Source organism: Anser cygnoides, chromosome Z (genome assembly GCF_040182565.1).
Source record: "Anser cygnoides isolate HZ-2024a breed goose chromosome Z, Taihu_goose_T2T_genome, whole genome shotgun sequence".
Taxonomy (NCBI): domain Eukaryota; kingdom Metazoa; phylum Chordata; class Aves; order Anseriformes; family Anatidae; genus Anser; species Anser cygnoides.
The window spans coordinates 13,824,852-13,838,721 of record NC_089912.1 but is presented as its reverse complement, the minus strand read 5'-3'; the positions used below and the strand labels follow the sequence as shown (position 1 = coordinate 13,838,721).

At 40.4% G+C, this 13,870-nt stretch overlaps 1 protein-coding gene across 3 annotated transcripts in view; it reads right to left on the bottom strand.

Moving 5' to 3' along the window:
- TEK (TEK receptor tyrosine kinase) overlaps window positions 1–13,870 on the bottom strand; it is a 42,614-nt gene that overhangs the window by 14,604 nt on the left and 14,140 nt on the right. For 2 of the 3 annotated variants that reach the window (XM_048050068.2, XM_048050069.2), the window contains exons 3-8: window positions 9,684–9,794; window positions 6,417–6,569; window positions 4,087–4,218; window positions 2,958–3,098; window positions 2,115–2,243; window positions 282–436 (exon numbers count right to left, since the gene is read on the bottom strand). In XM_048050068.2, the coding sequence (XP_047906025.1) occupies window positions 282–436; window positions 2,115–2,243; window positions 2,958–3,098; window positions 4,087–4,218; window positions 6,417–6,569; window positions 9,684–9,794 (821 nt within the window). Of the gene's footprint in view, window positions 1–281; window positions 437–2,104; window positions 2,244–2,957; window positions 3,099–4,086; window positions 4,219–6,416; window positions 6,570–9,683; window positions 9,795–13,870 lie in introns of those variants that run through there. The other variant, XM_048050070.2, reaches the window with a different exon arrangement.

Genomic DNA, 13,870 nt, shown 5'->3' with positions numbered 1-13,870 from the left:
CAGTTCCTAGCCTATGTGAGAGCCATTCATCTAAATCACTTTTTTTTTGTTTTGTTTTTGCTATCCCTGTAAGTCATGTGGATTATAGCAAAGTTTTAAACTTTTTGGAACAGGAACTCAGTAAATAAAGAACAGCAAACAATGAGCAGTGTGATAAGCAATATGATAATCTCAGAATACTGAAATTTCATGTTATGCTTATAAAGCACAGTGTGCATTAACTACAGATAAAGTCAGTATAAATATCAGAAATAACAGGAAGCAAGTAATCAGGAGCCTACCCTTAGGACAGTTCCATCTTGCTTCAAAAGTTTAAATTCTTCAGATTTAGGAAGTGGCGTCCCAGTAGCTATACAAAAAGGCTTGAACTCGACACCAGAATTGAGTTCCACAGGGTCTAGTAAGTTTTCTATCTGAGGCGAAAGATCTGCTGAACCTGCAGAATATATATTATGTCATCCTTCAAACAGAACTTTCAAAAGGCTGCATCAAACACGCTTAGGCATATAATGCACATGCACACTGGAAAGCTTAGGCAGCATAGGTATCTGGTCCTCCCTCGCTTATGTGAGCATACCCACGGATACCCAAAGCGTACCAAAGTCAACACTGTTATAACAGAGTAAAGAGCATGTGAGAAGAAACAACCCCTCTATCCATTCTTCTTTTGTTTCCTCTTCTGTTCCCTCTTTTTCTTGCTCTTTTTTATATTCTAAGCACACACACACTACTTACGGAAAAATCATGCACACAATTTGTAATGAATGTGTAGTAACTATTAGCTCTCCATTATGTATTTTCACAAGAGCAGTTGTATCACAATGGTGTAATTCAGCTGGTTGGGTCATGGCTTTATTTCTTTGGTTGTTTTTTTTTTGTGTGTGTTTGAAAGCTTTTACAAGTTAACAATAGATTTGTCACTTTATTTATCAAGCAGAAATGATAGTTGCTGAGTGCATTTTGTAAAATACTGTGTGCCAACCTTGCCTGAATCCGAAGATACTCTGAATGAAGTACATCCAGCTTTGCAAGCCTAACTCTGTCAAAGAGGCAGAGCTGCTTTAAACTCTGGGGTAGTCCTAATGTCTCTGTCATCAATTTCAGATCATGAGCCTGGTGGTGTAGGAGTGTATGCAGCTGAATAAGAGGTATGCAGTAAGCCTTAAAGGTAAAATAGCATGAACCTGTCCAAAAGCTGATCATGCAAATAGGATGTCCAGCTCCTTTCGGTAATTGATATTAAGGCTGGTGTCAAACCTACAGAGTAAGGACTGTAACGCTACATTTAATGAAAGCAAGTCACAGAATCACAGAATGGTTGAGGTTGGAATGGACCTCTGGAGGTCACCTGGTCCAACCCCCTGCTCAAGTGACACCCAGAGCAGGTTGCTCAGGCCCATGTCCAGGCAACTTTTGAAGACCTCCAGGGAGGGAGACTCCACAGCTTCTCTGGGCAACCTGTGCCAGTGCTTGGTCACCCACACAGTGAAACGTTTCCTGATGTTCAGGGGGAACCTCCTGTGTTTCATTTTGTGTCCACTGCCTCCTGTGTTGTCATTGGACACCACTGGAGAGTGCCTGGCTCCATTTTCTTTGCACCCTCCTGTCAGGTATTAACACACGTTGATAAGATCGCCCCAAGCCTTCTTTTCTCCAGGGTGAACAGTCCCAACTCCCTCAGTCTTTCCTCATGGGAGAGGTGCTCCAGTCCCTTCATCAACTTTGTGGCCATTTTTGGGCTCTTTCTGGTATGGTTGCTGTTGTACTGGGGATCCCAGAACTGGACCCAGCACTCCCAAGTATGGCATCACGAATGCTGAGCAGGGCTGAAGGATCACCTCCCTCAACCTATTGGCAATCCTTTACCTGGTGTAAGCAGCAGATCTAAGTCTGCTATAAGTCAGATGTAACTGTAGCACGCTGGCCTATAAAATGCAGCATATAGCACTCAAAAACACTGCACTGCAGTAAAGGTATGCAGATACATGTGGGCCCTTGGAATGCAATTGACAGCATAAGGATACCAGCCTGAAGTGGAAATGCTACACCAGCATGAAGGTCTGTTTCAGTTACACTGGGGAAAAGTCATTTACTACAGTGTTACCTTGCTTTACCTTCTTTTTCACATTGCAGACCATGCCATCCGAGGGAGCAGACGCAGCCCTTAAATCTGTCGCACGTCCCTCGATTGTGACAATTACATCTGAGTTTGCAATCTGACCCATAAAAACCAGGTTTGCACTCTGCAAGTACATATGTTTCCAGTTAGTGTAAAGGTACTAGATAATGTCTTCCATAAGTTTTCAATTTCATGCATCAATTCTCTCCAGTAGAGTTTACTTCCCTCAGTTGGGTTGAGTTTGGAACTCTTTGTAGCAGCACTAAGTCATCCGCAGAGCATCCGGAGAACAAATAACACGAAATATAGAGCACATTTATATCCATGCCTGTCATTTGTACGCTAGATGGAAATGTGGAAGCGTCTTCGACATCCACTGTGGTTTCACACTTGCACTGTGGTAGTGTCAAAACTTCATCAGTGTTAACAGCACCAATGAACCATAGTACGTACACATGCATGAAGATGTGCATCATGTCCCAAAGAGATTTCAGTCTAATAGAAATGAACAAGGCTAATTATTGCCCAGTAGTTGGATATGTGATTGACAGTGAATAGCTCAGTGTGACATGTAGAAATACAGCAGGGCTGTAGCCGTTATCAGAGCTGATGGTACAACATCAATTCATTTTGCAGAATAATTTGAATAGTTTGCAACTTTGCTTAATCTTTCTTTTGAGGATCTGGAATGCTCCTCTGAGGTAATTAAATATTATTATCCCTTTTTTACAGAATGGAAACATTCCTCTCTCTTAATCTCCTCTGTTAGTTTCTTTCTGTGTTTCATATGTGCAGCACATTAAGGACTCCTCACCATTCCCCGTATTTTTGACTATACCTTTATCACATTCCAGTCCCATCCATCCTGTGGCACAAGAACAACCATATGGATCTGGCAGACAGAACATATAGTTTTTGCAGCCATAGTTTTCTTTGCAGCTCTCTTCACATGTTTTGCCAAATGTATTGGCTCCACAAGCTATTGAAGGGAGAGAGTGAAAGAAAGATCCAAGAGCAGTAAGTCTGCAAGAGAGCTAATGCTTCCAATGATACAGCTTTAGACAATAGAAAACATGAATTAAAATGAAAAGTTACATTTTTACCGTTCAGATACTAGATCTATTAACTTCCAAGACATCTTAAGGCACTGCTGCACTAATGGTAAGTTCTGGCAGCTGAAACAAACATTGCTTTCTGCCATATAAGAATCCATCATCAAAGCCTCTATTGCTTTGGATATTTGGGCACAGAGCTTCAGCAATAAACCCTCTTTATAAGCCTTTCTAATATTGAATGGACAAACACTGCCTTGAAAACCAAATCTCCTTCTTAGAGGCCAGTGCATATAAAACTGCTCAAGTTTTTGCTTCTCTGCTTTGACCACTGATTAATTAGAGTGGTTCAGGTGTCATCTATTCCAATAGTTGCGTTGTAATATTTGCAGCACTGCAATTTGGTCAGAATATTTAGATACGTATTTAGCATTGTACTCACAAGTTGCTTGGACAGATCAGTGTGCAGTGTGCTCCTACTCCAATTACTCCAGAATCCAAACTAATTGTCACAGACACAGATATGCACAAACAGACATATATTATTGATACGCCCCTGCAGAGACAGTTCACCCTCTGACCAGGTGGCAGCTTGTTCAGGAGTAGCGTGGGAATCTTCGTCACAGGGCTTCATTTCCCAGTGCCAGTGTATGCTTCACATCCCACAGTCTATCATACATTTAACAGTCAGTCAGCAGCTTCAAGCATGCTGATTTTGGAGGAATTGGAAACATTTGTCTTAACTACAAGAGCTGCTATGCTAATTCCAGGTTCATCTCACCCAACACTGTCCTGTCTCCAGCACCAGCTGTAAATGCAATAGCTATAAAGAGTCAAACAGGGCTACTGCATTCTGCCAACTTCTATTACGGAGCACAAATTAATAAGCAATCTGTGAAGAGAATATTTGCTTACCTTTCTCACATGTTTTTCCCATAAAACCTGGAGGACAGATGCATTCCCCAGTATCTTCATGACAAATGCCATTGTTCATGCAGGAAGGGCAGTGGGAGCTACAGGAAGGGCCCCATTTCTGAGCTTCACATCCTTTTATGCAGAAATATAATGACATGTTTGTTGTCTCCTCATTCAATAACCAGTCAAGCAGTAAAATAAGTGACAGTATGATCCATATGCCCCTACCCCAAAATGCTGGCCAACCGGCTTAATGTAAAGAGGCACTTTTTTCATGTGGAAGTTTTCCTGTTTCTGGAGCAGCTCTACTGTGTAGTACACAGCAACACCACCTAGCATTTTCAGAGAAGGAACTGTGAAAGTCTTCCTTTTTTGAAATCAGAGGTAGATCTTTTTTTTTTTTTAGTTTGGGAAAGTAAGTTTGGAAGTTGTCAAAGATGTTTCATTTAATATTTGTTCTTATAGCAGGGATTTGAGACCTACGAAAGCTCCAGGGTTCACCTGCAGCTGGCTGTACCAATGTTAAGCCAGCAGGTCCGAGCTTGGCATCACTGGCATTGTACCAGCATTTGGCAAGTGATGATTTTTTTCTGTAGCAGTATTTTTCTTGAAAGCTCAATACAGCAGGTTCATCTCTGCTATATCTTTACTGTCTTCACTGGGCCTCTATAAGGATCAATCAACTGATGACATGTTTCTAGAAAAAATGGACTAAGAGCAGCCAGTATATATATCAGTTTTGATGCATGTCAGGATTTTCTTTCCCACTTCATAATTTAAAAAGATACTGCTACCATGAATCCTGCCAGTGAGAGTCTTGCTACTGATTTAAAAGAAGCAAAACTTAACCTCTAAACTTCACTACAGGAGTGTGTTGCCTCATCGTGCAAATGCTTAACAAATCCCTGCAAGATACAAAATTCACTGAGTTGCTTTTGAAATTAGCGGTGAGAGGACTCTGTAGTTTTCAGTATATTGATTTGTAACAATGTTTTGTACATCACAGAAAGTGATCTTCATGACTTCCTCTACTGTAAAAGTAGAACAGAGATGATAAACGGGAAACTGAAATAGGCTCACTAAAACTGGAGTAATTTAGTCAATTAAATCTTGGAACAGCTTTTTCAGATTTCAGCATACATTTAATGAGTCAACATGGTATTTAGAGCTTTGTCTTCTCCTTCTCCCACCCAGAATGAAATTACTAAATGTGCATACTTAGGGAAAAACAAACAAACAAACAAAAAAACAACCTTTGCTAAAATCGTCAATCTATGCCTATAACAGTAACTCAGAGAAAGCCTGAACATGTGTCTGAGCAGTGGCATGTAATTGTTCTTTATTGTTAGTGTGCTCCCTACAACTCTCCCAGACTACACCCAAGGAGTTTTCCCAATAGGCAGGATGCACAAGGCTTTTGACCTGTTCCAAGGCACGGGAGAGCATTTATGGGTAGTGTATGGGCAAGTCATCTGCTGTGCAGCTTGGCACTAGAGCAGAGAACAGACCTTGGACCATTTTATTTAGTAAGCTGGCCATAGCTTCAGAATCCAAATATGGGGCTTAACATTGATTCATTTGCAACTCCTGGATATCCTGTGGATGTTAGCAGGTAAAGTATGTTTTATTTTCAGAAACATTTTCTTCATCATGTAAAATGCTTTAACAGCTATTTATTTTCACACATCAATTTTACATTTCTATTCAAGTTAATAGAATATAATTTTCTTTATATCTGATGAAATTGGGCATGGCAGCATGGGCTACCAGACATCTAGAATGCTTAATAAAAAATATCCACTTGCACTGTGAAGTGGTCCAGTTTTCCACTGGGAGTTGAGCTTTAATGGCTAACTGTGGCAATTTTAAACAAACTGGGGTAGTTTGTGAAATTGCAATGCTGTACGCTAAAGATTATTTTAGAATAGATGGAGTTTGGATATAACTTACCACAGAGAACAAAGACATTTGAACATTTGTATTTTTTGCTCATATCCACATCATATGTTCATGAGAGACCCTGTGCTGCCTTCTTTGTTCCTAATTGCTTGATATTTGAAAAGCTGAGCTGCTGAGAAAAGAGCTGTCTCTCTTGGCAATGGCTAAGATGAATTGAACCTAAATCTGAAGGTTTTTTTTTTCTCTCTCAGCTGCTTAAATCATGATCAGCTTATATCGAAGATTGTTGGGAAAAAAATTCTTATGACATAATCTGATGGCAGCTCGTGCCAAGGAAGATTTTGTGCCTTATTTGGGCACAGTGTAGATTTCATGTCAGATTCATTACAACGTTAAACAATTAATCATTAGCACACAGTAATGGAACTTACGTCTTACAATAAGCCTTGTGTAAGCAGAAGTAAAGAGGTTTCCTCCTATGTATCTGGCAGAGTAAACCCCTGCATCCTGTGGCTGAACATGAGGATAGGAGACTTCCAGCTCACCCGGCACTTCGTGCCTGGGCACGGAGTGAATGAAGGAACCTGGGGAAGGAGCACACAGAGACAGAGGACAGAAGTCATTCAGCATTTACAGCCCGAGCAAGGTTGAGTTGGTCACTGAGGAGGGACAGCTGGGATGAACTAAGCAGCAGAATATATCCATGAGTTATGAATTTTCGGGCAGCTCTTTAACTGTGCTAGTTCTTGGTAGTTGGAGAGGTACAAGTGAAAAGGAAGCAGATGAATGGTGCAAACAGCTTGGAGTTAAGCACTGCTTTACAAGAATGTTGCTAGTAGTCTTGTGGTTAAAAGCCTTTTATTCCTTGGCCTTCCTTGAAGTCAGGGTGACTCCCTGTAAGGAGCCCTAGTGTGGCTGGAAGGAGTCAAACAGCAAATGCTGGGCAGGTCCTATTTAATCTCAGTAGCTCAGAGATTTACAGGAAGACAACAGTACAGCTTTATCATTTCTTCACAAACTTAATATGATTCTCTCTTTTTTTTTTGTTTTTTGTTTTTTTTCCACCATGGGAGCTTGTCTGTATTATTCTAGGCTTGCTGTAGTTGTTCATACATGCTTGCTAAGTAAGGCAAAAACATTTAGTCTTCTCCCATCCCTCTGGATCACCAAGTAATGACATTTGAACATGGGTTGCATGGGTTGCTGTCAAACAGAAGTTCCATCCAGTGCACTTCAGGACCCCAGGGAGTCCTCCCACCCCAATCTATTGCGGCAAGGCTGCTGCAGCCCGCTGATGACCATTCCAGCCAGCTATCACCAAAACATACATGTACATGCTCACACACACTGGCTCACAAATGTCCCTGCCGTAACTGGACATAGACACCCGGTGCCGCCAGCTGCTGGCCCCACACTTACAAGACCCTTTGACCCCAGGCCTGCGTTTCCAGTTGTGAGGAGTCAGTCCTGTTGTGCTACCTGCCCTCTGATCTGATCTGAAGGTCACCAGCAGAATATAGACATGCACAGACATGTCAGACATGTGCACACTCATGCTGAAGAATAATTAAGACTACAGTTTAATAAGATCGGACTAACTGTAGAGCAGGGCTGTGCCAGGCGAGTGTCCTGACTCGCAGCATACACTGGTGCAAGTGACACCTTTTACCTGCTCTCTGCACCTTTCTCCAATGCTTGTTCCTTTCCACTTCGCTTTGATCCCTCCCTTTCCCCCCATCGGCTCTGTCCCTAAACATGCGGTTATTTCACTCATTCCCAGTCCCCCTTGATCATCTCATCATAAGTTTGCCCCTTCTCCCTTGAGATCCATGATAATTCCCCTTCTTATCAGCTCTGGTTGAAGATCCTCAGGGTGTCATGTTGTTCCCCCTGTGGCCTCTCAGCAGCTGGAGAGCTCTGGCCTTCGGTGTTGTCTCTGTTATCTGCTGCTCCTTAGGGTTTGTGCGTCTGGTTATTTATTACTTCTCTTATTTCCCATCTTAGTCTTTTATGCTGAGTGACCATGAACCAGATGATACTCTCACAAACCAAACGCCCGTATGTTCTGCATCTCCTTACATTTACTGTGGTAATGGAACCTGGTAAGGAGCCACAGACCTTTTTTCACTATGCTGAAATCATGTACAGGCTAAAGATAAGCAGGTCGTCACTGTCTGGGATCATACTACCTAGCAGTCAAACTTCAGGCAGCCTAGAAATATTAAACTTTGTTGAGAGTCACAGTCAAAACAGCAGAAAGATAAGACCATGACAACACGTAACAGTTCTTCAAGGAAACAAGGCCAAAGAAAAAGAATGCAAGGGATTAGTTCTGGAACTGTTTTTGTTTGCTTGTCTTTTGAGTCATAATCTGCAAACTATGTTGACAGCAAAGTATTAAGAAAGCCTTACACTAACGTTGCATTAGCAAGGGTCAGTTTCTGTGGCTCATTTTCTATGATGGCCCATGTTATGCCAATGTCTTAACACAATTTTGTTTAACAGACCAGTTTTGTTCACTGGAAAACCTTTGTGAGGGTTTGCAAGGGGGAAGCGTTACTTTAAATGACTGAGGCAAAAGACAGCAACAGTTAAATGTATCAGGACATGCTTTTTCTGTTCTCTGCCAGGTGCTGTATCAGGAATCCTCTGGGATGATATTTCAGCTGCAGTCTCAGGTGGAGGACTTGACCTACTGTCCAGAGTGAATTTGAGGCTTTTTGCCAAATTTCCAGTTGGAGCCCCAGCTAAGGCAGCACCAGGATGTAAACACTCCTGCACCAACATATCAGCTGGAACTTGCATGGGAAAATGCTGACGGAGGTCACAAAATTTCCTTGGGGACCCTGAAAGGACAAGTGATTTTTTTTCTCCCAGCCTGCAGAAAGGAGCTCTGAGTGTTCATAAGTGGGACTGAAGCTGACTGACTGCACGCAGTCTTCTGCAGCATGCTGGCACGTACTGACATCATCCTGCTCTACTTACTCCCTGTTTCCTGGTAGCTCACTGTAAGCTAGACTGTCAGTAGACAAAGATGGAGCAGAATGCTGTTACATGTGCTCTCCACAGCTAGAATTTGCTGACATTTAACATTCTGATTAAATATGATTGCACTGTGAATTTTAGCGACCTCCATTTCTACAGGAGGTACACAGCAAACTGCACGTATTTCCAAGTGCTGGGCAATAGCGATGTACAGCTAAGCGCTGAGTTACATGTGATTTAGGTGCTATGTTAGACAGAAAAGCTGGTGTCATAAATTTTACAACCTGACTATTTTTGTAGTTGGATGAAGGGAAGATAAGGTTCTGTTAACAGTTCTGCCTTTCTAACAGCAGGTTACTAGTGCTTAATTTCTTAATCTAAAAAGCGTCACAGAAGCTCGATGGCCTATGAAAGCCATTTGAAGAGGGGATGGTATGCAGCTGAGAAGCAGTAGAAATGCAAAGAGAGATTCGGTAAATAAACCTTCAGAGGGAAAAAATAAAAAAAAAAAAGAGATGTGAGGGGATAGAGAAAGAAATGAAAAAAGAACCAAGCAAAGGCATTCTGGTGGAAGAGAAATAAATCAATCAATTTCACTATTTAGATATTGGAAATAATTCCTTTAGGGAACATTAGGTGCATAAGGAGTTATGCCTCGAGGAATGTGGCAGGTGGCTAAGACAATGATAGTAGGAAGAGGAGAGGTTAATTACCATTTTTGTAGATCACTGCATCTTCCTCTTTTGCTGCCATTCTGATGAAGGAAATATTCACATGCTCGCCTTTGTTTGCTGTAACAGTTAAGGCCACTGGGTGGAATGAAGCTAAAAACAGAAAAGGACATCAGTTTAGGATAAGCAGCAGTTGTTATCTCTACCTGATCTCTGGGCTGGAAGCTGGGAATGGTTTTACAGCATGACCCCCACTCATTTTCTGATGTTTAAATTGCCTTATTGCACACACTATTTAGCATCAGCCATCTTTACCCTGTGCTTTTGCAAACACACCTATAATCTGAAACATCAGAGTACCGCTAGAACCTGGAGCATGAAAATAGAAAAAGAAAAAAAAAAAGAAAGAAAAAGGGATTTTGACTGAGTAATTGGAAACACTTCCTAACTAGGAGCTCCACCTGCCTGTAAAATGCTTTCCTAAGTTTCTTCATCCCTTGAGACATTTTTCAAACAGACTGGATAAAGTACTGGAAAATGTATTGTAGGGAACAGGCAGTCGTTGGCAGACAAATAAATAGGCTGTGTGACTCAGTTCTTTTCTGGTTCAGCTTTCTGGTGCAGAACAGTTGAGACGGATCAGGATACTGCAGGGGCTGGGGGAGAGGCAGTAAGATAGAGTGGCCCATCCTTGTGTTCGTTCAACATGCTGTCTGTAAATGCTGAGAGTGTTAGCCTGCACTGAGAATAAAAGAAGAAACTGTACTCAGAGCCACTGTTGTTTTTACCAAAATACTCTCATCTGAAAATGTGACTTAATTAAAATAGAGGTTTTGTGGGAGGAGTTTTCTAGGTCAGTGGTATTTTTCAATTTTCTAGTGGATTTTTCAACTGGAATTGCATTTAACTTTAATAATTGAATTAAACGTCCAACTTTTTATTTTTTTTTTTTTTGGTTTCCAGGGAAATAGAAATCCATTTGCCTGCTCAAAAAGAAAAAGAAAAGTACTTTTATGTGTTTGTTTATAGCTCTTGATTTAAGAAAAAGAAGATAGTAGTAGATAGAAGGATTTTCACAGAATTTTTGTCTTTTACATATCATTATCAGTGGAAGAAAGGTCAAAGGAACAATTGGGGTAGAGGCAGAAGAATCTCAAGAAACTGTATTTTTTGTAACCAGTGAAATGTTCATTTTGATTGCAATGTATTACTTTGAAACAAGTTAGGTGAAATTAAAGATGCTTCCTTTCTTTTAGATGGAAAGTGCGTAGGGAAAACTGAGTTTTTTTTAGAACAAATTCATATTTTCTCATAGTTTTAGCCCTGAGATTTTATGCTGTACTGATATGCTGTATTGATAGATAATGTCATGTATCATGTGTCAAGAAAATTCTGAATTTTTCTGGAAGTTGCCTAATCAACTCTTTTTCTGACTGAGTCTTTTACATCCCTGTACTCTTCTTTGTAGAGTGCCCAGGGATGTGAAGCATTGATTTTTACTATCCCCTTTTCTCTTTCAACTTTTGAGGCTGTTTAGCGTTATAGTGCCTCCTCTTAGGTCAGTCTCTCCTGCATCTTGTTTCTGCCAGCTTGCAAAAGCTCAGTGCTGCTGCCCTTCCTTGCCAGGAAGGTGCGTGGGGCCTCTCCAACAGAAAGACTCACCTGAGCCTCAGCTGGGAGGGATTGCTCCAGAGCTGTTCATGGTCCTGGTTGGCTCTGTACTTGTGTAGGTTCCATTTTTATTAAAGTCAGATTTATTTCGTGGGATATTTTGTTTAAGGAACACCTACACAAGTTAGTATAAACTGCAGGCAATTTAATCATTAAAAATTCCATTTATCTTTTATCTCTTTTGTTGTTTTGTTTTGTTTCATTTTTAGAAAGCTATCAAGAAACTACTTTGGTTCTTGCCCGTGGTCGCAGAAAACAAATCTGGAGTCAGTGACTGAAATTTGGTTGCTAATAAATATAGAGGGGTAGGATCAGAAAACGGAAAAAAAATCAACTAATGTCTAGTTATATTTTACATGTAATAGAGATGTAAGTAAACGTCAGGTAGATGCTGCTTCAAAGCTAATATGAAGCTATAATGGTGTTAATATCTACAGAATAGTATTTTGTAAAATCTGAAGGAAAATAAAAGTAGTATTTTTGCAATATTTGTGGAAAGAATATATTAATACTTCCATTTCAGAACGGCATTTTAATTTTAAATCAAAATGATTGTGTAATGTTATGTGAAATAATAATAAGGAAAATTTGAGAAAAAATTAAAACATTTCTGTCAATCCAAGCCAGCCTTTCTGCCAGAATTTTCTTTCCTTGTGAATGTTGATGTTTAAAAGTTTTATTTCTAACTGAAATGAGCCTCTGGCACATGTTTTCACACCTTCCTCGGTAAGTGCTATCTAATTGATTTCAGCAAGACTCTTCCTGCATGCTACCTAGCACATGCATGGTACAGCAGGAATCTATTGAGCTTCTGCCATGTTACCGAGGCACTGGTATCTCGGCTTATGTTTTAGAGGAACAGAGAATTCTCATATAGAATAATGAAATAAGTTCTCATAAAAAACGGGCAAACAAAAACTAAGAGCAGTCCCAACTTCTTTCAGCTGCTGAGTTAGAAGTTATTTGTGAATAACAAATACCTGGTGAAAACCATGAAATGTTTAGGAAACGAAAACTCAAGAGCTTTCCCAAAAATGAACAGTTAGTTACAAATGATCCTAAGTGTTTTAGTTGTAGTGGTTTCTGCACTAAATTTTGTGAAGAATTACTAATTGTTTTAACAAGGTATTAAACTTTTGTGTTCCCATTTTCTTTTCTTTGTATGTTGTTTACCTTAACCACAAGACTTTTTCTTCACAGTATTGTTGCAATGGAAAGGAACCCATGGTCCCTGGTAGGCTCAGTTCCAAAGTATTTTTAGACTGTGAGTCGTATTTCATGATTTCACATCTTGAGTGTGCCAATTCCTTATAGAGACATAATGAACTGAGTTGCAGGATAAGTGTTGTAACGTTGTTTCACTAGTGTTTCCATTATTGTCCCTTTGCCTGCTCTGGAGAGTTTCTGTGGGAGAAACTCAAAATTATATATGTGAAAAAACATATTTATGGTGTAGAGAAATTGAACAAATTGTGTATGACTAGATGCAGGACAAACTATGTAGTGTTCTGTTCTAGGTGTGTATGCTATATGCAGTATAATAGTTACTCCCCATCTACATGAAAAGCATAGTCTGATCCTTATTATTGCGTGTATGAATATTACATGTGTACCCATAATGCTGAAATACTAAAATATGCAGGAAAATGGACTCCTTACTTTCAGAATGGCAAATGTGTAGAGTAAAACAGGAAAACGAATGTTATTCTTCCTACTATATAGCGAACATCTTCACTGTATCTTCACATCTGACAACAGGTACATAATTAAGCAGGTGGCTGTTTCCCATGCCATGAAGTCAGGGGGGCTACCCAAGTGATTGACGCTCAGCGAGCATTTCAGTAGCTTCTTGGCCTGAGGCTGTAAAACAGTGGCTGGATTTTCAAAAGTGCCTCTCCTTCCTGTGTCTTTTGTGTCCGCAGTGGGAAACGGCACGTTTCAACTCTTGCTTAACTTTCGGTGTTGGACAACAGACTGCATCTTTAAAAATTATTCAGACAACAACAGTAAAGGGCAAAAAGGCATGTTTTCCAATTACAGATGCTTTGCCAAACTGCACAGTCCTTCACTGACCTTTTCTTCCTCTTTCTGTGGACTTAATAGCTTTGAGAATGTCTGTCATACCTCTTTCTCACCCATCTAGTCTGATTAGATTATACATGTTCAACACTGAGTTTCTAGCTCAAATTTTGTTAGTCAAGCTTTTGCAAGGAAAATCTGAGGAATAGACTCAAACTCAGAAATGATTCATAGAAGCCTACCTAAAGCTGACGTGAATGCTGCATTATTTCTGGTTAGAACAACTTTTTGTTCTTTTGTTAGAACAACATAGGAAGCTCTCAAAGTTTGATTAATTTCTCTGCTGCTAGCTGCACAGATAGCGACTGCAAAAAATTGATCAATTCAGAGGACACACATCCACACATGAAGGTTGCTGTACACGGCAGCCAGAGCTGTGCTCAGCTCATCGGCATTCTGCCAGAGGGAGGGTCAACATGAAGACGTCATTCCCTCCTCCAGAGCTTTCCATGGACTGTTATCTTATGTCCTCCTCCCCG